Source organism: Arachis ipaensis, chromosome B09, assembly GCF_000816755.2.
Source record: "Arachis ipaensis cultivar K30076 chromosome B09, Araip1.1, whole genome shotgun sequence".
Taxonomy (NCBI): Eukaryota; Viridiplantae; Streptophyta; class Magnoliopsida; order Fabales; family Fabaceae; genus Arachis; species Arachis ipaensis.
Window position 1 is genome coordinate 128,646,321 of NC_029793.2, and position 24,501 is coordinate 128,670,821.

Sequence of the window (24,501 nt, forward strand, 5' to 3'; positions counted from 1 at the left end):
TTCTTAACATGTATTTTTGAAAAAAAAAAAGTATATATTATTATTTATTAAAATAAAAAATACTTTAAATACTTTATATAATTAAAATAAGATATTAAAAAAACTAAAAATTAATAAATAAACTACCATTTCTACCAATAAAAGATAAAAACACTGACATTTCTACCCACGAAAAACAAAAATTAAAGTTCTACCCATAAAAGATCGAATTCATATGACAAAACTATTCAAACTCTAAAAAACTACCTGAAAATTCAAATTACCCTTCCATACCCATCACCGTTAGCATCATTATCATTATCATATTCTCTCTTTCTCTCTCTTAATCTCCACTTGTAACACCACCACTATCACCAGCACTGCGATATCTGTTCCCACCGCACAATTTTTATAATAACAGCGTTGGTAATAATGCCCACCATTGCATCTTCGGTAATAGCAGTACCGTTGATATATATAACTTACTCACATGTAGCAATAGAAATTATGTAGAATAACCCAAAATCAACCACATGTGAACATGAATAGTGCTGAGATTGTTGCTCTTGGTCTTCCTTCAATCAACCATGCTGCTATATATAAATCATTTGCATTCCCACAAAATACCTAAACCTACAAATTTAAAAAAAATTAAAAATTTTTCTTTCATCAATCAAAATTAGATTTTGATATTGACCTATTTACATTTATTACAAATACATTAAATTTTTCAATTGCCCATTTTTTCTAAAAAAAATAACTTCTCAGATCTAGAGAGGTAGGAGATTATTGTATTGAGGAAGGGAAAAACGGTAAAGCAGGTGGTGGAATGAGCGGTTGGCGATGAACCCCAAATCGAAGGAAGAAGAGGAAGGAGAAACCATTTGAAGCGTGTACTTCTCGTCTCTTTGTCTCTCTTATTTGCTGCGGTTGCGACGACAGCTCCCAACCTCGTTGGCGCCGCGTCGCGCCTTCTCCCTCTTCTTTCTCTTAGTTCAGAATCGGTGATGATGGTGATGATGGTGGAGGAGAGTGTTAGTGCGATGGCACTACATATTATGGTGGTGTTGAAGATTTAGAAAGAATGTGTGTGAAGATGACGGTAGTAATAAAGAGAGAAGAATAATTTAAGATTTTCAGATAATTTTTTAGGTTATTTATCTAAAAAATACTTTATATTTTAAATATATACTTATTTTTGTGTCTTATAAAATTTAAAAAATGTGTGTATCAGCGTGCGAGCGTGTCGGCGAAGTTTCCATATCGTAAACTTGAGGGCCAGGGGCAGGGGTGCCTCACGCTGTTTTGTGTTATCTTAAACACAAAGAAGAGCCCTGACACAAAGAAGAGCAATTATGGCAGCCCTGTCAGTGAGGGTGGCAACTTCGACTCTCTGCAATCTGAATGGGTCACAGAGGAGACAGGCCATGTTGAGTCCAGTTTGGTACATGGGTGCTCGACCAAAACCCTCTAACGCTACCGCTACTTCGTCTTCTCACTCTCACTTCTTTCAGAGTTCTAGAACAAACATCAGTTCATCAAAGGTCTACCATTTGCACCACAAGACTCCAAGAAACTTGTCAGTTTTCGCTATGTCCGCTGATGGTATTACCTGTTTTTTCTTCCTTCTTCCCTGTTTTCTGAATTTCGTAAAGGCTTTGGAAATTGACGATGAGAAGAGACTATTCATCATTATTATTCAGGAATTCTCAATTGCAGAATTTCAGTTTCCATACTCTCTTTTTCTCTCCTTTTATGTATCTCATTAATCGCATTAGTTTCTTTATTTATATATTTAGAATATAGGCTTTTGGCTCTTAAAATGAAAAAATAAAAGAGGAGAAAACTTTCTTCAAACATACCTAGGCATGGCAATTTTCCCGCCGGGGAACGGATTTGGAGAGGAATTTTATCCCGCGGGGATGGGGGCGGGGACCCGTTAAATAAACGGGACGGGGGTAGGGACAGGGATCGAAGTCTCCGCCCCGTGGGTACCCGTGTAATACCCGTATGTACAAAATGACAAAAATACCCTTATATATATATATATATATAGATATTAGTTTCACATGAATGTGTGAAAGTGAAACCCTAAATCCCAATTTCATTCACTCAGTGCCGTGGTTTGCCAAATCCTCTCACCGTGGTTTGCCACCTTCATCCCCCTCACTGCCGTGTTCCCCTTTCTCACCGCTTCTCTCCTCTCACTCTCAAAATCACCGCAGAACCATCGTCCTGCATCTGAGAAATCTGGCCGAGGAGAACATCGCCGTTGCGACCATCGCGTGCCTAACCCAGCCCGAGGAGAATCGTCAAAGGCAGAAGCGTTGGCGCGTTGCCGTCTTCGTCGAGTGAGAAGCAGAATCGTCGCCATTTTCGTCCCGTTAGAAGAGGGTTATCTTCGTCGCCGTTCAGAAAGATCGTTGGAGGCAAAATCGTGTTTGTTGCAGTTCAGTCTTCGTCGCCGCTGTTGGTCGCCATGGCCGCCATTCCTTCCACTAACTCAGCCTCTTTGATTTCTGTACTTTTTATTTACCTTAAACATTTATTAATTACTATGGCATTGTTGAGATTTTCTGTGATTTTCTAAGTTAGCCTCTGTGATTTTGCATTAGTTGCTGCCTTTTTGCCTGTCATTATGCCTCATATGAGTTTGTTTAATTGAATCTATAGTATTTGTTAGTCAATCAATTTTGCAGTGGCTAAAAGAAATATGGTTAATTTGATTGAGGATATGCGATAATAGATTACTGAAGGTTTGAATTTTTCATTGATGATTGTCTTTTTTTGGGGCGGGGGGCGGGGGGCATGTCCCCGCCCCCATGGGGACCCGTTGCCATCCCTAAACATACCCTTGTTCAGCAAATTGTGTGGTGTGGTGTGGTTTGGTTTAGTTCAGTTTTTTTGTAATCATTTTGAAAATTTGTCTAGTTAGTTGACTGAGTTTAGTTTAACAAGTGTTATGAACATGGTGTCTTTGTCTTGAATTATTGGATTATTATTACTGGATTTGGATACTACTTCTTGCCGATTGCCACTGTTTGTGCTTTTAATATTGAATTTTGTGAATTGGTGCATTTGGTTTGCTTGGTTTATGCTATTTGTTATTATTTATGTTAATGCACGCCAAGTGCTCTCTGATATGCCTCTTTGATATTTTGAAATCTAAATTTCATGCTTACTATGTATTATGTTGTTTAGGTTAATACTTCGTATTAGGCATATTATAAAATTGATGGTGGATTGAGTAATTGCCTCTTAGCAAGTTGAAAATGTCACCTTTGGTTAACTTGAAATACGCACGATATGTAATTTATTTCACTTCATGTTCATTATCTTTCTAATTTACATGACTCATGCTTGTTTCTTAAGTTTATACTAGGAAGGCAATTTAACCAAATTAAAGTGCTCTTGAATGTTCGGTTCTTAGTACAGGTGGTGTTGTTTGGTGAGTACACTAGGATCACTTATATATTTGCAATTTACTTACACTGCAACACATTTCTAATTCTTAGTGCACTAATCCACCATATTTGAACTACTCGTTTGCATCATTCACATTACTTGAATTAACTTTTCATCATTTTCATCTCCCAATCTTGCCCCTTCAAAATAAGAACTACAGATGGCCATGTGTGACAGCAAAGAAGACTAGTGAGGAAGGCGATAAACGCTCACTGCCAAGCATGTCTGATATTCTAGAAGCTTCTAGAGCACAGAAACTGGACCTTCAACTCAAAACCCTGGGACCCTTCTTCAGGATCACTGCCACTAGCCTCCAAACCCGCGCAGAGCTGGGAAAAGCTGAAGGCCTCGTACGAATCTCGTTTCAAGGAACAAAGATTCTTCACTTGGATTCCATGAAGCTCCGCAGGGAAACCCTCAGCATGGAGAAATCAATCTTTGGCCTTGGTTTGTTCATCGGTGCCGTCGCTATTCTTCACGGCTACGATTCTGGCTGCACCACCGCTCAGTTACTCGCAATCAATGATTCCGACCTTTACCATTCTAAGGTTAGTTAACCTTATCCACAACCAGTTGATCCACAATATTATAAAAGAAATGATATTTATGTCAAATTTTTTATTATATATATATATAAAACAAATTTATTATCTTTTATTACTTGTACAAAAGAGATGTATAAAAAATGAGAAATGCTAAAGGAATTTATTATTTTTGGCCAGTTAATCATCAATATTTAAAAGTATGAGATAAAGTATATTGTTAGATTATTAGATTAAAGAATAAGACAAAAGAAATTGAGTTGATGACTAAGTAATGATAAAAAATAATAAATTCTGATGATTTTTTAGCATTTTTAGAAAAAAAATTATACATATATTATTCTTATTACAACAATTACGCTTTGTACCGTCAAAATTAGTTGAATGTTTAAAGAAAAATCAATTCCATTTAGTGAAATTGTGTGTTTCAATATGATATTTTACAGCCAGATTTTTTCAAACAAAAAAATAATCCAGACGATAATATCCCGCGCCATTTAAACTTGCTTTACGCCATAATTTTGCAACAGATTATTTTGGCATTTGCAATCCGATGGTAATATTTTGCACAAAACAAATTTTAGTAATAATCGTTGAAATTTTCCACGATAAATTCCACCGTAACTGGTGATTACAGTGAAAAAGTTTAGCAGTAAATCACTAATTCTGACAATAATAGTGTCATGTGTGATAAATTCGTTGTCTTTTAATTTTATATTTTCTTTTATTCTTTATGTATAGTTGGTTAGGTTCTACAGTAGACTTGGATTTAGAGAGGTGTGCCAAGTGAGTGGCTCATCAATTGGGGATATTCCACACATGCTGGTTTGGGGAGGTGTTGGTACACGCATGGATGCCAGCATTGAGGAACTCATGCTCAAATGGTGTACCAGATTCAAGAAAAATCAAAGCCCTCAATCATGACTGATCCCATTACAGTTTACCTTCTTTTCTAATTTCCTATGTTTTGAAGGTTTTTTTTTTCTTTTTTTCTTTTTTTTGTACAAAGAAGGCCCAAAGGACGCAAAATGTTTTGAAGTTTGATTTTAAATAAGTATGTATGATTTTCTTTACAATTTCACTAGGTAACCAACAGAAATTTTGTCAACTCTTGTCAACTTTAATTGGGCTACAAAGTTCAATTCATTTAAAAAGTCACATTCCTAATTATCCAAATTTGATCCTAATGTCTCGTATTTATTATTGTAAACCTAATTTACTCAAAATTTTTACTGTGCAACTACATCCCTTATTTTATTTTATTTTTAATGGATGTGTCTTTTGTTGCACATGGCTTCTCTTTAAAACTTGTTTAAATGTGTCTTTAGTGAATGTGTATTTTGTTGGAAGTGTCTTTAATGAATGTATCTTCTATTAGAAGTATTTTTAATAAATGTGTCTTTTCTTGGAAGTGTCTTTAATGAATCTATTATTTGTTTTACACTTCTTTAAATGTGTCTTTAATAGATGTATCTTCTATTTAAAACTTATTCGAATTTGTCTTTCATTAAATGTATCTTTAATGAATTTGTCTTATATTTAAAACTTGCTTGGATGTGTCTTTATTACACGTGTCATTAATTTCATAACTAATCAACAAACCTTTTGCTTTCCAATCATTTCTACAATCTTGAATTATTTCTAAGCAACGTATATAAGTATAGGTTACTAAATATATAATAATAATAATCTATAATAGATTATTGTTATTGTTATTGTTATTGTTATTGTTATTATTATTATGAGACAATAATTTTTGTGATTTGTAGCTATCAAATAGTCATCAATGATGATTTTAATGGATTGTATGGTTAGATTTTGATATTTATAAAAGTGTTGTTTTTGTTTAAAGTGTGACTAAATAAATAAACCACAGTTTTAAACAAAGCATCTTTATGAGAAGATATTTTTGCCATCTTCATTTGAGTAGTCGCCAGGTGTTTAAGGTGGAGTTATTAGCACCCACATAGAGCATACAGATAGATTATGACATAAATAAGACTGGAGTTAGATGATATGACGTCAGGTGACGTATATGCTAAGCATTTTTAAATGTTGAATATATTTGTATTTTTAAATATACTGGTACATCGGTATTTTAGTGAATTTTAACCGTTAATCTTAATTATATATATTATATTTTTTATGTTTAAGATCAACGATTAAAAATTACTGAAATACCAGTATATCGATATACTTCAAATTGTTCTGCTAGGGTTTTTGCTGTGCCTCTAGGGTTTTTCTTTTTCTTTCTTTCTTTTCAACCTTAATTCTTTAATTTTCTTCTTATTCTTCCAAATTCTTTTTTCATCTGAATTCATTTCTTATAATTTTCTCTCATTCTTCTACTTTTTTTATTCTTCTTATTTTTCTCTCATTCTATCATTACATCTTCATTCATATCATGAATCTAAAGGCAAAGTAAATCAACATCCGAACCCAAGGAGTATGAAAGAAGAGCAGGAATTGGTATTTGTAATAGAGGAAGACTTCTCTAAGGGATTGGAGGCATGTATAGAGCTTGTGGCCAAGAAGATGTGTGTTGAACAAGAGCTAATTGCTAATGAGAGGGTGAATGGTGCTAGTCAGTCAATGACACCCCAAGACCCATGAGAATGTTAACGTGGAATTGTCAGGATTTGGAAAAGTTCACAAGCTTAAAGGGATTCTTCAATCCCACTCTCCCGAGTTGGTTTTTCTTTGTGAAACAAAAAACGAATCTCGACAGGTGGAAAGAAAATTCAAGGCTTGTGACTACTCTAATTGGCAAGTTGTTGATCCTCTGGTAGTGCGGGTGGACTTGCGTTGGCATGGAAGGATGATTTTGTTGTTCAGATTTTCAGTTGTTCTGAGTTCTATATTGTTGCCTTGATAAAAGATGTCACTCTTAACATCGAATGGAATTTTGTAGGCGTTTATTTAAATTCTAATGAGAATATTCGGCTATCCAGTTCCAAGAAATCTCTTTGGTAGTCTCCCAACTCCAAGGTAAATCGGTTATTGTTGGTGATTTCAATTCCATTATTGATCAAGGTGAGAAACTTGGTGTTAATCCTAAATTTCATCTTTCTATTCTTTCTTTTAATTACTTTATTATAGATAACTCGTTGATTGATTTGGGAATGGTGGGTAAACCATTTACTTGGAGTAACAGATGCAGGGAAGGTGAATTAATTCAGGAAAGGCTTGACAGAGTGCTTGTTGATGAATCTTGGTCCCACTTATACTCTCATCCCACAGTCTTTAGACTATCAGAGACAGGTTCTGATCACATCCCTCTCCTTTTGGACATTAACTACCAACTGGAGAGATTAAAGAGGAGATTCAAGTTTCAATCCTGCTGGTGTGGTGAAGAACAAACTCGTAACTTCATTAGCAAGGTTTGGAACTCAGATATAAAAGGTTCAGCAATGTTCATATTATTTTAGAAGCTTGAATTGGTTAGACACCGATTGGTTCTCTGGCAAAAAAATAGCTCTACTAATTCTAAAAAAGAGATTATAGAAGTTACTGCTCTTCTAGAACAAAAACGGGATCAGGCATCATGGGAGACACAGGATTACTTGAGCATGAACAGCGGCTTGAAAAAGCATATTTGGACGAGAAACTTTATTGGAAAGACAAATCTAGAATTAAATAGCTGAAGGAAGGAGACCAAAATACAAACTTCTTTCATCGAAAATTTAAATCTAAAACTAGAAAAAATAAGATATCTCATTTGCGGAGGGATAATGGGGATATGGCAACAACCAATGTTGATATTGCTAAGGTGGTTGAGGAAGACTTTAAGAGTATTTTCACATTTTCTAATCAAGCAGATCCTAGGCCTTTTTTCACAGACTTCGAGCCTTAAGGTTACAACAAATATAAACTGTAGGCTCAGAAGACCTGTTTCTATGGAGGAGATAAAAAGAGCTACTTTTAGTATCCACCCTCAGAGTGCACCAGGAGAGGACGGTATAATAGCTAAATTTTTCCAATTCTATTGGAATATAGTGGGAGAAGACGTGTTCCAGACTGTGAGGAGTTTCTTTGCTGAAGGTAGAATTTTGAAAAGTATTAACCACACCAATATCTGTCTAGTGCCAAAGGTTCTAGATGCGAGCGATATGACTTAGATAAGGCCCATCAGTTTCTCCTTTGTTGTCTACAAAATTATTTCAAAGGTACTAGTCCACAAACTCTAAGGGTGTATGAACAAGGTAATTAGCCCTACTCAAAGTGCATTATTGAAAGGTAGACTTATTTCCGATAATATTCTTATAGCACATGAATGTATGCACTACCTTAAAAAAAGAAGCGATGCTTGGAATACGAAGTAGCACTCAAGATTGATATGAATAAAGCCTGCGACAGAGTGGTGTGGCATTTTCTATTGTTTATTATGGAGAAGTTGAGCTTTGAATCGATATTCATTGACTGGATTTGTGAATTGTTGACAACTGTTTCTTACTCTGTTGTTGTGGAAGGTCAACCCTATAGTTTTTTAAACCAAATAGAGGCATCTGTCAAGGTGACACTCTATCCCCTTTTCTTTTCTTATTATGTGCAGAAGGATTTTCCTTCTTGCTACACAAAGCAGCGCAAAATAGTATCATTTGGGAAATTCAGATAAGTAGAAGATTCCCAACTATAAATCACTTGCTATTCACTGATGATTCCATTCTATTTGGTAAAGCCTCGAAAAATAGTTGTGCTTCTATTATAGAATTATTGAAATCTTATGAGAGTTTCAGTGGGCAAAGAGTTAATCTTAATAAATTGGCCATGTTCTTCAGTAATAACAGTCCAGAGCTATTTAGAACCTCTCTAGCAGCACATTTGAATATTTCTCATATAGGTGCAGAGGATAAATATTTGGGTTTACATTTCCTTGTCAACCACTCTAAGAAAGCCACCTTCAACTCAATCAAAGATAAGGTTCTCAAAGGACACAAGGATGGAAAATGTACTTGTTATCTAATGGAGGAAGACAGGTATTACTCCGAGCAGTTGGTGAAGCCGTACCAATATACACATTGTAATGTTTTAAACTGTCGGACAACTTGCTAAATGAAATTCACAGTATTATAATCTAGTTCTAGTGGGGGCAGCAATGTTCTGAAAGGCGAATGGTGTGGATTAGCTGGGATAAGATCACTAAGGCTAAGAAAGAAAGCAGGCTTAGTTTCAAAGATCTCAGGGCTCAAAACCTGGCTCTTTTGGGTAAACAGTGCTGAAAAATCGTGACTCAATCTAACTCTCTTCTTTCTAGAATACTTAAATGTAAATACTTCAGATTTAATTCTATCCTTATAGCAGAATTAGGAACCTTACTTTCTTGGGGTTGGCAAAGTATTCTTGAAGGGAGGCAAGTTGTAGAGAAAAGCATTAGTTGGAAAGTAAGTTATGGTGAAATTTTAATCTTTAGTGAACCATGCCTCCCTCCTCCTTATCCCTTCACTATTCCACCATCTGTGGCACTACCATCAGATGGTTACCATATGTTATGGGTAAAAGACTTGTTTTTGTCAAATAAGCAGTGGAACCAAGTATTAATCTCAAATCTTTTTCTCTCCAGAAATTGCTCAGTGAATCCTTTCCATAACCCCAGGAGAAGGTGAAGACACAATTCAATGGATAATGAACATAGCAAAAACATATGATGTTGCATCAGGGTATAAGATTGCTTACCAATTTTACCATACCTCCATTGAATTTCGTCCGAACTTCATGCAACAGAGGCTAGTTTGGAGCCATTTATAAAAGCTGAAAATTCCTCAAAGGATTTTGCTCTTTGCGTGGAAAACTGATGAAGGAAAATTGTCGGTTCGAAATTTTCACGAAATAATCACGTTGCAAGTATAGATCCAAACGAACAAACAACTCTCAATCAAAGTTTAATTTGTTTGTCACTTAAGTCAAACCAATAAAAATCGAGAGTATTTAAACCTCGGGTCGTCTCTTAAAGGAATTGGAGAAAAGTGTGCATACTATTGGTTATGAGATATTTTGGGGTTTTCGAATGATGAACAGGAAATGTAAATTGTAAGAAGCTAAAGCTAACAACTAAGATAATATAAATGCTAAAAGACACTCATGGCAATGATTAAGAGTCAAGGTTTCCTATCCTAGATCATTGACCACAACATGGTAATTACAAAAGGTTAATTCCACTTAGTCATCCTCTAACATCGGAGGGTTAAGTCAAGTGGACATAATTGATCCTAAAACCAACTAACAACCCTAAATTACCAATCACACTAGACATCAATGATATCAAGGCACCTAACTACCTAAGTCCTCCATACCAAACCAGGAGTGCTTAAAATCTACTCTAAAACCAAACCAAGTATTTTATCAAACACTTGGAAGGCATAAAATGAAAGCATAATAAAATTGCAATAATAATAAAATCTAAAGATACCAAATGCAAAATAACAATAATAAAAACTCAATTAAACATCAATAAACATAAATACATGAAATTGCATTAAATGGAAATCAAAACCGACAAGAGTTCATAAACATAAAAATGACCAAATAAAAGAAATAACATGTAAAACTAAGAGAATAAAGATGTAATAACAAGAAGTTGCAAGGAAAACTAAATCCAAACAAGCATCAAAACCTAAATCTAAGAGAAATTAACTAAATCTACCCTAATGCTAGAGAGAAGAGAGAGCTTCTCTCTCTAGAATATAACCTAAAACATGTTTCTAAATAAAACCTAATTGCTCTCCCTTTGTTCCTTCTTGAATTTCGCCTCAAATACTTTAGAAATGAGTTTGATCTGGACTTGAAGAGGTCTAGAAATTGCCAGCCACATTTTCTTTAAGTGAGTCACGTACTTCATGACACGCGTACATGGAAGGCATGCGTACGCGTGACATGGCGAAATCTCAGGTCACGCGTATGCGCAAGGCATGCGTACGCGCAACTTGGCAGAATTCTAAAACTTCATTTCCTCATGAATTCTCAACTTTTACATGCTTTTTCTTCATTTTTTCAATCCAATCTTTGCCTTCTAAGACTGAAATCACTTAACAAACACATCAAGGCATCGAATGAAATTAAAGTAAATTAAATTTGGCAAATTAAGGGTCTAAAAAGCATGTTTTCAATCTTAAGTGCAAATTAGGAAGAATTCACAAAACTATGCTATTTCATTCAATAAATGTAGGAAAAGTTAATAAAATCCACCCAATTAAAGAAAATAAATACTATGAAATGTGGATTTATCAAAAACCTTCCATGGTAAGCTTTTTGTTCTGCTTCTCATCTACCAGCAGTTCCCATCTACTCCGGCAACTTGTCCAATATGCAAGTTAGCTCCAGAATCACTCATGCACTGTCTATTTTTCTGTGGAGACGTCAATCTAGTGTGGAAGAAGAGTCTTTTGGCTTACCTCATTCCAGACCATAGACGTTCTTTGTTATTTGATTGGTGGAGGGAGTCAGTGTTACAAACTGGACCTCAAAGAACAAGCCCTCAAAGGGCTCGATTGGTTTTTGTTATAACTTGGAATATTTGGAAGGAGAGGTGTCAGCGAGTCTTCGAGCGTGTCCAAGAGCCTCTGGAAAAAGTGCTAGCAACATCGCTTAAGTTGAACCAGGTGTTATCTATTTTGCCTTATGCATAGTGCCCTAAAATTTCTTCCCTATCTACTTTTCTATATTATTTTCTTCTTACAATTTCACCTGTTCGTGAATATTTGGGAATCCCCTTTTTCTATTTTCTTGTCCTGACTTTTGAACATTGTATTTATTTCTTTATTGAATAAAATACTACTATTATCTTTGAAAAAAAACATAAGGTGTTTGTGGTCAAGTTATTAACACCGACATAGAGCATACAGAGAAAAGACTACGACATAAACAAGATAGGAGTTAGATGATATGATGCTAGACGACGTATATGCTAAGCATTTTCTAATGTTGAATATGTTTATGTTTTTGGGAAGCTTTCAAGTATACCGGTGTTTCAGTAAATTTTAATCATTGATCTTAATTATATATATTTTTTATGATTAAGATCAACGATTAAAAATCACTGAAACACTAGTGTATCGGTACACTTGAAAGTTTTCCTATATTTTTATACCAATTGATATATCCTTTGCAACGTTCTAACTTGGACTAGTGTATAGTTCGACAAAGTATACATTATAACTCAGTCATTGTAACTGTTACATTACCAAATCATTCAATTAAATACATTTATTCATATTATTAACATATTGGTAACTCTAAAACAGTAACGAGACATGTTTCACTTAAAAATAACAAATACTTAAAGAGCAAAGGTATGAAAAAGAATCCATTCTTTACTTTTTATCTTTAACATTATCCTTTCACACACTGACTTGAGCATTGGAGTACCTAGTACAGGTATCCACCCTCTTTGTTCCACAGTGACTGATGCGGGCAGAAATCAGCCAATTAAGAAATTAATATAAGAAATACGTTGTGAGTATAGTTCTTAACCAGCAAAAATCCGCTTATCAATTTAGAAAGGTTGTCACAAAATTAGACTAAAAAATACTGGGAGTATGAATCCCAGGTCGTCTCCCAACGAGTTGACAAAAGCGTGCTATCTTATTAATCAGGAGTTTTCCGAGAATTTTTGAGAGTTGGAGAACGGAAAAATAAATAATCGCAAATCAAAGCAATGTAAATTAAAAGAGATTTGTATAATCAAATAAAAAGTCTTGACTGGGGGAATGATTAATTAAAAGTTCTGTCCTTGTTGGAATTCTCTCAAGTGTAGTATTAAGAGGTTGTTGTTTTCACTTAGTTAATCCTTACTAAATAAAGGAAAGTCAAGTGATTAAGATAACTCTTATTCGCAAATCCTAATCCTCTCCCTTGGGAAGGACTAGCATTAGTAAATAGAGAATTAGTCAATTTAGCTAATCACTTGAGCATTCCAACTCTAGGGTCTCCATTTAATCAACCCCCAAGTCAAGTTGGGAATCTACTCCATTGACATGAAAATTACTTGCACAGAATTGAAAAGGGAATAGAAGGAAGACATGATAAACAATAACTGAAAATTAATTAAAAGTAAAAGTAATCATTTGCATTAATAAATTCTAAAAATAATCCAATTGTAACTCTGAACAAAGATTAAGTAATGGAAGAGTAAGGGAATAAGAAAACAAACTAGAATAATAGCAACTTCAACGAAGGTAATGACTCTTCTCAATATCCAAAGCAAAAGCATAAAACTAGTAATCTATGAATGTAAAAGAAAACCTAGAGGAAGAGTAATTTCTCTCTAAGATTCTAAAACTAAAATTAAAACTATGCTAATGAGAATGTGTGTTGAGTCTCTGCATGTCCCCTGGCTCTAGTCTGTGTTTTTGGGCCGAAAATTGGGTCCAAACTCGGCCCAGAATCACCCCAGCGTTTTCTGTGATTTCTGCAGATCGCGCATGTTACGCGTACGCGTCAGGCACGCGCACGCATCGTTTTGCAGAACTCCAATCCACGCGTACGGGTTAGATACGGGCACGCGTCGCTGTGAAAATCTCCAGATCACGCGCACGCGTGAGCCATGCATGCGCGTCGATGCTCACTGGTTATCTCCTTTATTTCTTGTGTTCCTTCTATTTTGCGAGCTTCCTCTCCATCCTCTAAGCCATTCTTGCCATATAAAGCCTAAAAATACTGAACACACAGATCACGGCATCGAATGGTATAAGGAGGGATTAAAATACACAAATTAAAGGTTTAGGAAGCAAGTTTTTAATCATAGAGTAGAATTGGGAAGGAACTGTAAAAATCATGCAATCTATATGAATAAGTGTGCAAAGACTTGATAAAACCACTCAATTGAGCACAAGATAAACCATGAAATAGTGGTTTATCAAGCTCCCCACACTTAAACATTAGCATGTCCTCATGCTAAGCTCAAGGAGATATAAAGAATAAATGGGGAAAAGTAAGACTCATGAAATGTAACCTATGAATGCAACTATATGCTAAGATGATTCTGTCTACTTGGTTAAAAGTAAATAAGTTCTTCAAGACAAACATAAATCAGATATCACTAATTAAAATCATACAGTAAAAAGTAGACTTGTAAATAGACAGCTCATGAAAGCAGGGAACATAGAATTAAACATTGAACTCTCACTGGTAGTGTATGTACACTCTAATCTCTCAAGTGTATAGGGTAGTCCACTCTAGTCTTCTCTAGTCATGTTTTCTAAACTTTGTTCTTCACCTAACCAATTAACAAATATTTAATGTACCAATGCAAACATCATGAGGTCTTTTCAAGGTTGTAATGGGGCTAAGGTAAAGGTGAGGGTATATATATGGCTAAGTGAGCTATAAATTGAATCCTTGACTAACCTAGGCTCTCACCTATACACACACTCTATATACTTCTAAAATCATGCCTAGCTACCCAAAATTCCCACTTTTGCATCTCATACTCATGCATAAACTTTTCTTTAATTTTATCACATAGATCTTTTACTAAACTTAACATTTGGGGTAATTTTGTACCCTTATTTATTTATTTATTTAATTGAATATATTTATTTATTTATTTATTTATTTATTTTTAAATATAAAAGTAAACATAACATATCAATGCATATGGATTTTTAATTTTTTCTGGTCTCACATGAGTAGGTACCCAAATTCCTAATATTTTATCATAACACATTCCCTATTAACCCATGTTCCCACGGTTTCCCACACTTAATTGATACACAATCTCTATCTTAAGCTAACCAAAGATTCAATTTGGGGTAATTAACTTGTTTTCCGCTTAAGGCTAGTGATGTGGTAAAATGTAGAACAAATGGAGATTAAAAGGCTCAAGGTGGCTAACAAAGGTAATTGAAAGGGTGGGCTATTTGGGATAAGTGAGTTAATAACAAATGATGGCCTCAATCATATGCATGCATATAAACACATTAAACATTGGACATATAGAGTGGAACAAAATAAAAATTACAATCATAGAGAAGAAAACACACAATAATAAGATGTTATGGTTAAATAGTGTAACCATGTAATTAAGCTCAAATTTCACAGGCTGTGTGTTCTTAGCTATAATTCATGTTCCAGTTTACAGTCTTCAAACAAGTTTAACACAAACTTTTGATTTAAATTAGTGAAATATTATAAAATAGAGTATTGAAAAGAAATTTATTACTTTAACCAAGCAAACATACATGCAAACAATTATTATCATGCAATCTATTCTATCTAACCAAAGAAAAAAAAACTAAAATGTTGGTGTTAAGAGAGAGAGATTACCTCCGGAAGTCAGGTACTGACCGACCTTCCCACACTTAAAGCTTGGCACCGTCCTCGGTGCCATCAGTTAGGAACAAAGGGGGGCTGGTAACAGCATCTCCATAGTCGGGGTTGTCATGGCTCCCGGTTCTGGTAGGTGAAGTGGACTCCGGAGTGTATGGTTCTTCTTCAAGTGGGTGGTTGCCAACAATCAACTCCTTGAGGTATGTAAATTGGCGCTTGTTACAACGCTCCATTCTCTTTGCCTGCCGGTCAAGCTGGTCCAACCTCTGAAGTATCTGTAGGAGCAACTGATTTGTTGAAGGTGCTTGTGATGTGGAAGGAGAAGGAATATCTTCGGCCGAGTCTGCAATCCGGCTGGTAGTGGCTGCTTGGGGTCTGATGTACTTTCCGTTGGGGACATACTGATCATCCCGCGGAAGTATGGTCTTGGTGTCTCCAGCTCTGTAGGAGACTCCGACTGCCGAGACTAGATCTGAAACCAAGGTGGAAAAGGGTAGGTTGCCCGTAATCTGTACGTGTTCCATGGCGTGCCGGAGGTGTCTTGGTAAGTTGAGAGGCTGGTCTGTAAGGATACACCAAAGGAGAACAGCCATATCTGCAGTGAAGGAGGACTCGTGAGTGCTCGGAAAGACGTAGTGGGACATAATCTGTGCCCACACTCGAGCCTCCAAGGTAAGTGCTGAAGCCAATATGCCCTTAGGTCAGGATCGATGGTATCCATATATCCATCTGCTGCCAGGTTGTGCTATAACTTTGAGGATGGCGTCCCAATCAAATTGGTATGTCTGGCGTTTGAAAGAGGCTTCTTGGTATGCGTTCAATCCTTCTGGAGTAGGGGGGAGATCTAAAGCTCGCTGAATGGCCCCTTCAGAGATAGGGACTTGCTTCTGATGGTCATAGATAGACTGCAGGGTTGGCATGTGAAAATTGGATTAGAATTCAACTACCCATGAGAGGTTAACCTGCTGTGGCTGTCTCCGTAAGAATCCCCATTGTCTGCGCTCAATGCGGGGCTCAACAAACTCAACAATGTGGGTAGGGAGGATGAGTAGGTGCTCATTGTTGTAATTTCGCTCAGCCAGGATGGGGAACATCTGCTCACAGTAGCGGTTAGCGAACCGTGCAGTGTCCCTTGCTGGAAAAGCTTTCTCGGTTTCATCAACCTTGATGATCCTCTTGACCCGTTTTGTTGTCGGTTTGACTGATGTTGAAGATGGTTCCGCAGCTAGTGCTCTTTTTGTTCCTCTCCTTGCCGGTGGTTTGGGAGCAGCTTTCTCTTTACCCTTCTTGGTGGCGATCCTGAAAAGGGAAAAGGAAAGTAACATGTAAAGCCAAGGGTTAAAGCAAGGAGGAGGACAGTACAAGTGATAATCAATGCCAAGGTAAAGAAGGATGTCGTTAACACATGGTCGCGACTACATGTGATCAGTTCATCAATGGAAATATAGCAAGTGCATATTATGGCAAGTAGATGCAAGATGTTTATTGGCATGCCGGCAAAGGCATGAGTAGCATAGATCATGCATCGATAGCTAAAATGTATTATCACTCGTAACAAACTAACAATCACGTTTGTATTGACAATTATATTCAATTAATAAAATATTGAAAGGGTTTTGTGAAAAACAAGCATTAGAGTAGAAGGATAGAATAATTAAAAAATGCACAATGCCATACGGACTTTTTCACAAACACTTAGTATGCATGGTAAATATGTTATTGAAAGTATTAAATTTGAACATGCAAGCAACCCAAAATTAATTAGTGATAATTGTCAAACAACTCCTTAATAATCCACAAGCAATTATGGAAGAAAACAATCACCCAATTAGATTTCTAACACCAAGTAAAATAATGCAAAAAATAATTAAATAATAAGAAGAGAAGAAAGAAAATAGAAAGAAATAAGAAAGGAAAAATAAGTAAATGCAATAATTTAAAAGAAGAATGAAGTAGTAAATGAGAGAAAGCAAAGAAACCTGATGAGGAAAAGGAAAGAAGAAGGAAGACAGAAGTGGAAGGTAAGAAGGGAGAAGAAGGAAGGAAGAAGAAAGAAGAAAGAAGAAAGAAGGGGAGGGGAAAGGGAAACGTAAATTAGGCGGCGTACAGGTTAAAGTGAGGCGGCGTATGTGACGCGTACGCATACGGCACACGTACGCGTGGTGCGCGCGATTTTCATTGTGACGCGTAAGCGTCAGGCACGCGTGCGCATGCCCTAGTTTGTGCGAATCGTGCGAAGGCAGCCGCGCACACGCACAACTCTCTGTTTGCGTGGCTTGGGAGCCAAAATCTCATATGACGCGTGCGCGTGGCCTTTTTGAGAAATTGACGTGTACGCGTCAGGGACGCGTACGCGTGATGTGGTTTGTGCTCCCAGCACAGTTCCAGCTTCACATCATCATAACTTTCTGGCCATACATTACTTATGCCGATTTTACATGTTCACGTGTGCGCGTCAGTGACGCGTACGCGTGGTGGGCTGGAATCACAAGCGACGCGCACGCGTGAGGGACGCGTGCGCGTCATCTCGCTTGTGCGCTTGGCATGGGTCCAGCACCATTCTTGCCCAACTCTCTGTTTAGTTCCTCTTTACCTCGTACGCACAAATGACGTGGACGCGTCAGTGACGTTTGCACGTCATTCATTTTTTTTATATATATATAGAATGCAGCATGCAGATGAATATGCAGAATTTATGCATGAATGCTAATAAAAAGAAAATAAAGTAAAATAAGACTTAGAATAAAAGGGAACAATCATACCATGGTGGGTTGTCTCCCACCTAGCACTTTGCTTTTACGTCCTTAAGTTGGATGGTCTTCAGGCTCATTCTGCTTCTGTTGGTGGGTCCTCCAAGAGGAAGACCTCTAGCTCTTTGTGTTCCTTCATCTTCTCACCATGATAAAGCTTTAAGCGATGTCCATTGACCTTGATTAAATTGGAACTTGAAGCATAACTCAGGTGGAAGACTCCATATGGCTCTGCTTTCTCCACTCTGTAGAGACCTTCCCATTTGGATCTCAGCTTTCCTGGCATGAGTCTCAGCCTGGAGTTGTAAAGGAGAACTAGATCTCCAGGTCTGAACTCTCTTCTCTTGATATGCTTGTCATGCATAGCCTTCACCTTCTCTTTGTATAATCTGGAGTTGTCATATGCTTCGAGTCGAAGGGTCTCCAGTTCTGCTAGTTGCAGCTTCTTTTCAGCACTAGCTTTCTCAAATTCCATGTTGCACTCCCTCACAGCTCAGAAAGCCTTGTGTTCCACCTCCACTGGGAGGTGGCAAGCCTTTCTGTACACTAGGCGGAAGGGACTCATCCCAATGGGTGTCTTGTACGCTGTCCGATATGCCCAGAGTGCATCAACAAGTCTGGTGCTCCAGTCCTTCCTATGAGGCTTTACTATCTTCTCCAGAATGCGCTTTATTTCTCTGTTAGATACCTCTGCTTGCCCATTGGTCTGGGGATGATAAGCTATTGACACTTTGTGAATGATCCCATGCTTCTTCAGTAATCCTGCTAGTCTCTTGTTACAAAAGTGAGTGCCTTGATCACTCACGATTGCTCGTGGTGATCCAAAGCGACAGATAATTTGGTTTCTAACGAAGGAGATAACAGTGTTAGCATCATCAGTGCGGGTAGGAATTGCTTCCACCCATTTAGAAACATAATCTACAGCTAACAGTATATATAAGAAACCGCCATAATTTGGAAATGGACCCATGAAGTCAATGCCCCAAACATAAAAAATTTCACAGAAAAGCATAATCTGTTGCGGCATCTCATCCCTCTTGGATATATTGCCAAACCTTTGGCATGGGGAACAAGATTTTCAGAAGGTATTAGCATCTTTAAAAAGAGTAGGCCACCAGAATTCACAGTCTAAAATTTTTCTAGCTATTTTTTGAGGGCCAAAATGTCCTCCACTCTCAAAAGAGTGGCATGCCTCTAAAATGGACTGGAATTCTGATTGGGGCACACACCTTCTAATTATATGGTCAGCACCATACCTCTATAAATATGGGTCATCCCATATATAATATTTGGACTCGCTTTTCAGCTTGTCTCTTTGATGCTTAGTAAAATTAGGAGGGAAAGTATGGCTAACTAGATAATTAGCTACAGGTGCATACCAAGGAACTACTGCAGATACTGCATGCAAGCTATCAAATGGAAAAGCATCATTGATAGGATTGGAGTCATCTTTGATGTGCTCAAGGAGACTCAAGTGGTCTGCCACTAAATTTTGGGAACCACTCCTATCCTTAATTTCTAAATCAAATTCTTGCAGTAACAATATCCAACGTATTAACCTTGGTTTGGACTATTTTTCAGCTAATAAATATTTTAGAGCTGTATGGTCTGAGTACACTACCACCTTAGTACCAAGTAAATAGGCCCAAAATTTATCCAGAGCAAAAACAATAGCCAGAAGCTCTTTTTTTGTGGTAGTGTAATTAGACTGAGCAGCGTCTAAGGTCTTAGAAGTATAAGCAATTACGAAAGGATCCTTACCTTCGCGCAGAGCCAGCAGCGCTTCTACTGCATGATTGAAGGCATCACACATAATCTCAAATGGTTGGCTCCAGTCTGGTCCTCTCACAATTGGAGCTTGAGTCAAGGTGATCTTCAGCTAATCAAATGCATTCATCCAGTCCTTACTCAGCTCGAACTCAACATCTTTCTACAGTAGTCTGGATAAAGGCAATGCTATCTTACTGAAGTCCTTGATAAATCTCCTGTAGAAACCTGCATGGCCAAGGAACGAACGGACTTCCCTCACGGAGGAGGGGTAAGGTAAACTAGAAATGACATCTACCTTTGCTGGATCTACAGAAATACCAGTATTAGAAACAACATGTCCTAGTACAATGCCTTGTTTTACCATAAAGTGACATTTTTCAAAATTTAAAACAAGGTTTGAACTAACACATCTGTCTAATACTCTAGCTAAACTATCCAAGCAAAGGCTAAATGAATCACCATATATGCTAAAATCATCCATGAAAACTTCCATACATTTCTCAATAAGATCTAAGAAGATACTCATCATGCATCTTTGAAAAGTAGCCGGTGCATTACATAAACCAAAAGGCTTCCTCTTGTATGCATACATTCCAAAGGGACATGTAAAAGTAGTCTTCTCCTGATCCTCAGGAGCTATATGAATTTGAAAATAGCCTGTATAACCATCTAAAAAGCAGTAATGTGATTTACCTGACAGGCGATCAAGTATCTGATCAATAAATGGCAGGGGGTCATGATCCTTGCGAGTAGCTTGGTTGAGACGCCTGTAATCAATGCAAACTCTCCATGAATTCTGCACTCTGGTTGTCAGGAGCTCTCCATGCTCATTCTTTACTGTTGTGACTCCATACTTCTTGGGCACCACTTGTACTGGACTGACCCATTCACTATCTAAGATAGGGTAGATGATATCTGCTTCCAGTAGCCTGGTCACTTCTTTCTTGACAACTTCTAAGATGGTGGGGTTCAGTCTCCTTTGAGGTTGACGGACAGGCCTTGCTCCCTCTTCTAAAAATATTCTGTGCTCACAAACTTGAGGGCTAATGCCTACTATATCCGCCAGGCTCCACCCAATTGCTTTCTTGTGTCTTCTCAGCACACTGAGCAGCTGCTCTTCCTGTTGGGAAGTGAGTTCCCTTGCAATGATAACCGGAAGCTTCTGATTATCCTCAAGGTAAGCGTACTTGAGGTGGGGTGGAAGGGGCTTTAATTCCAATTTCTGCTCATGGCTAGGCACTTGATCATCTAGAGCCAGTGATGATTGTAACGTGTTTTCATCTTGTCCAGGGAATGTCCCCACAATTGCATCTTGCTCCATATGCCTCTCTTCTACTTCCTCCTGGTGAACTGTAGCTACCGTCTCATCAATGATGTCGCACTAGAAGATGGAATGATCTTCAGGAGGATGCTTCATAGCTTCATTCAGATTGAAGCTTACTACTCTGCCATCTATCTCAAAAGAGTAAGTTCCTGAGAAGGCATCCAGCTTGAACTTTGAAGTCTTCAGGAATGGCCTTCCAAGCAGGATGGATGATGGTCTTCCTGAGTCATTAGGGGGCATCTCCAAAATATAGAAGTCAATAGAAAATGTGAGCCCCTTAATGCTCACCAGCACGTCCTCAGCAATTCCAACCACAGAGATAATGCTTTTGTCTGCGAAAACAAAACGAGCTGCCGACCTTTTTAAGGGAGGGAGCCTCAAAGCATCATATACAGACAATGACATTATAATAACACACGGTCCTAAATCACACATATAGTCAGAAAATTTTACACCATATATAATAATAGTAACCATGCATGGACCTGGATCACTACATTTTTCAGGTATATCACCTACTAAAGCAGAAATGGAACTACCTAGAGGAATAGTTTCTAAATTCTGTAATTTATCTTTATGCATGCACAAATCCTTTAGAAATTTAGCATATTTAGGTACCTGCTGAATGGCATAAAAAAGTAGAATGGTTACCTCAACCTTTTTGAATATTTCTACCATTTTAGGGTCTAGTTCCATCTGCTTTCTGGACTTCCTAGCAAGGTATGGAAATGGGATAGGAATGGCACCACTTCCAGCTTCTGCGTCCCTTGGTGCTCCATTCCTTGGCTGAGCTGCTTCTTTTTCAACCAAGTCTTGTACTACATCCTCTTCTTCAGCATCCTCTACCTCCACAACATTTTAAACTTGAATGTTTTCCTTTGAGCTTGGCTCCTCATGACTCCTTCACTGCAAATATTTACACTAACTAATAATTTAGCACACTATTGCAACTCCCTGGCAACGGCGCCAAAAATTGATGCGGGCGGAAATTAGCCAATTAAGAAATTAATATAAGAAATACGTTGCGAGTATAGTTCTTAACCAGCAAAAATTCGCTTATTAATTTAGAAAGGTTGTCACAAAATTAGACTAAAAAATACTGGGAGTATAAATCCCAGGTCGTCTCCCAATGAGTTGACAAAAGGGTGCTATCTTATTAATCAGGAGTTTTCCGAGAATTTTTGAGAGTTGGAGAACGGAAAAATAAATAATCGCAAATCAAAGCAATGTAAATTAAAAGAGATTTCTATAATCAAATAAAAAGTCTTGACTGGGGGAATGATTAATTGGAAGTTCTGTCCTTGTTGGAATTCTCTCAAGTGTAGTATCAGGAGGTTATTGTTTTCACTTAGTTAACCCTTACTAAATAAAGGAAAGTCAAGTGATTAAGCTAACTCTTATTCGCAAATCCTAATCCTCTCCCTTGGGAAGGACTAGCGTTAGTAAATAGAGAATTAGCCAACAACTTCCAATTTAACTAATCACTTGAGCATGCCAACTCTAGGGTCTCCATTTAATCAACCCCCAAGTCAAGTTGGGAATCTACTCCATTGACATGAAAATTACTTGCACAGAATTGAAAAGGGAATAGAAGGAAGACATGATAAACAATAACTGAAAATTAATTAAAAGTAAAAGTAATCCTTTGCAATAATAAATTCTAAAAATAATCCAATTGTAACTCTGAACAAAGATTAAGGATATGGAAGAGTAAGGGAATAGAAAAACAAACTAGAATAATAGCAACTTCAACGGAGGTAATGACTCTTCTCGATATCCAAAGCAAAAGCATAAAACTAGCAATCTATGAATGTAAAAGAAAACCTAGAGGAAGAGTAATTTCTCTCTAAGATTCCAAAACTAAAACTAAAACTATGCTAATGAGAATGTGTTTTGAATCTCTGCATGTCCCTTGGCTCTAGTCTGTGTTTTTAGGTTGGAAACTGGGTCCAAACTCAGCCTAAAATCGCCCCCAGCATTTTCTGTGATTTTTGCAGATCGCGCATGTCACGCGTACGCGTCGGTCATGCGTACGCGTCGCTGGCCATCTTTGCGTGTCACGTTTACGCGTCAGGAACGCGTACGCATCATTTTACAGAACTCCAATCTACGCGTACGCGTTAGGTACGTGCACGCGTCGATGCTCGCTGGTTATCTCCTTTATTTCTTGTGTTCCTTCCATTTTGCGAGCTTCCTCTCCATCCTCTAACCCATTCCTGCCCTATAAAGCCTGAAAACACTGAACACACAGATCACGGCATCGAATGGTATAAGGAGGGATTAAAATACACAAATTAAAGGTTTAGGAAGCAAGTTTTTAATCATAGAGTAGAATTGGGAAGGAATTATAAAAATCATGCAATCTATATGAATAAGTGTGCAAAGACTTGATGAAATCACTCAATTGAGCACAAGATAAACCATGAAATAGTGGTTTATCAGTGACCTAGGTATAACTCATCTCACTGGAAGTCTTCGAAGAAGATTGTTGCAAAAATGAGCTATAGCTATTTGGTTTTGAAGTTTGTTCACTCTAGAACAATTGGCGCTCATCGTAGGGCTGAAAATTTAAAATTTTCTTTGTGCCCCAAAATTTCAAAGTGCATTCATGGCTCTTCAACCTTCTCCAACACCATCTAAACTTCATCGGATGGTAATAGAGTTGCAACAGGCTAATCAACATATGGCAATCGAAAATCAAAGAATGACGAACTAGATAGCTGAATTACCAACACTACAATATTTTTTGTCTAAGATAACCCTTATTCAAAGCAATATTTAACTAAAGTTGCCTTAGATAGTCAAAGACAATATATTTGACGAGTTGTCTTTGAGTAGGACAAAGATAACAAATTTTTTTGCCACCCATAAAAATAGTTCTTTAATATCTAAAACTACATTTACAAAATGTTGCAATATAAAAACTTTAAGATAACATGCTTAAATAAAAATACAACATTTTATAAAAGTTGTCAAAAAAACTGAACAAATAACATTTATAAAAAGTTTCCTAAAATTATTCATAGTTAAAAATTTTAAAGGGAAGCTTTTAATCATATTCCCACCTATTTTTTTCTCCAAATAACTTCAAAAAAAAAAGATTTGAATCATCATCAGTTCATTTGAACAACCAATATACCCTAAGCCCTAACGTAACCCACGCACGCACCCTTTCCCCACTGGCAGCTCCAATCAGCGAACCTAATAGCGACAACAGCTTGACACGCAGTGCTTTCCTCCATGGTGACAACGCAGTGCTCTTCTTCACGCACGCTTATCCACGGCCACGGCGCAGTGCGCTCCTCATTCTGTGCCGAACCACCACCAGCGAGAAACCCCTCTCCCGTCTCTTCTCCTTCTTCCTCTTTTCTCTTTTCTCTTCTCAACCTCTTCATGAACCAAAGATGCA

The 24,501-nt window shown here is 37.3% G+C and overlaps 1 protein-coding gene across 3 annotated transcripts; it reads left to right on the plus strand.

The window, feature by feature from the left end:
* Positions 1,234 to 5,144, plus strand: LOC107618491. Of its 3 annotated transcripts, none has more exons than XM_016320586.2 (4): positions 2,046 to 2,500; positions 3,410 to 3,427; positions 3,597 to 3,992; positions 4,728 to 5,144. In XM_016320586.2, exons 1-4 carry the CDS (start codon positions 2,459 to 2,461, stop codon positions 4,908 to 4,910), a joined length of 639 nt encoding a protein of 212 aa, XP_016176072.1. In that variant the 5' UTR covers positions 2,046 to 2,458; the 3' UTR covers positions 4,911 to 5,144. The 3 variants fall into 3 exon arrangements, with proteins under 3 accessions (XP_020966032.1, XP_016176072.1, XP_020966033.1); XM_021110374.1 differs by having other exon boundaries at positions 3,415 to 3,427; positions 3,622 to 3,992; XM_021110373.1 differs by lacking the exons at positions 2,046 to 2,500; positions 3,410 to 3,427 and adding an exon at positions 1,234 to 1,584 and having other exon boundaries at positions 3,622 to 3,992.

Coding starts and splice junctions, on each gene's coding strand:
- LOC107618491 (XM_021110373.1), top strand. CDS start 1,335: ATGGCAGCCCTGTCAGTGAGGGTGGCAACTTCGACTCTCTGCAATCTG. Junction 1,585..3,621: donor TTTCGCTATGTCCGCTGATG/GTATTACCTGTT, acceptor CATGTGTGACAG/CAAAGAAGACTAGTGAGGAA. Junction 3,993..4,727: donor CCGACCTTTACCATTCTAAG/GTTAGTTAACCT, acceptor CTTTATGTATAG/TTGGTTAGGTTCTACAGTAG.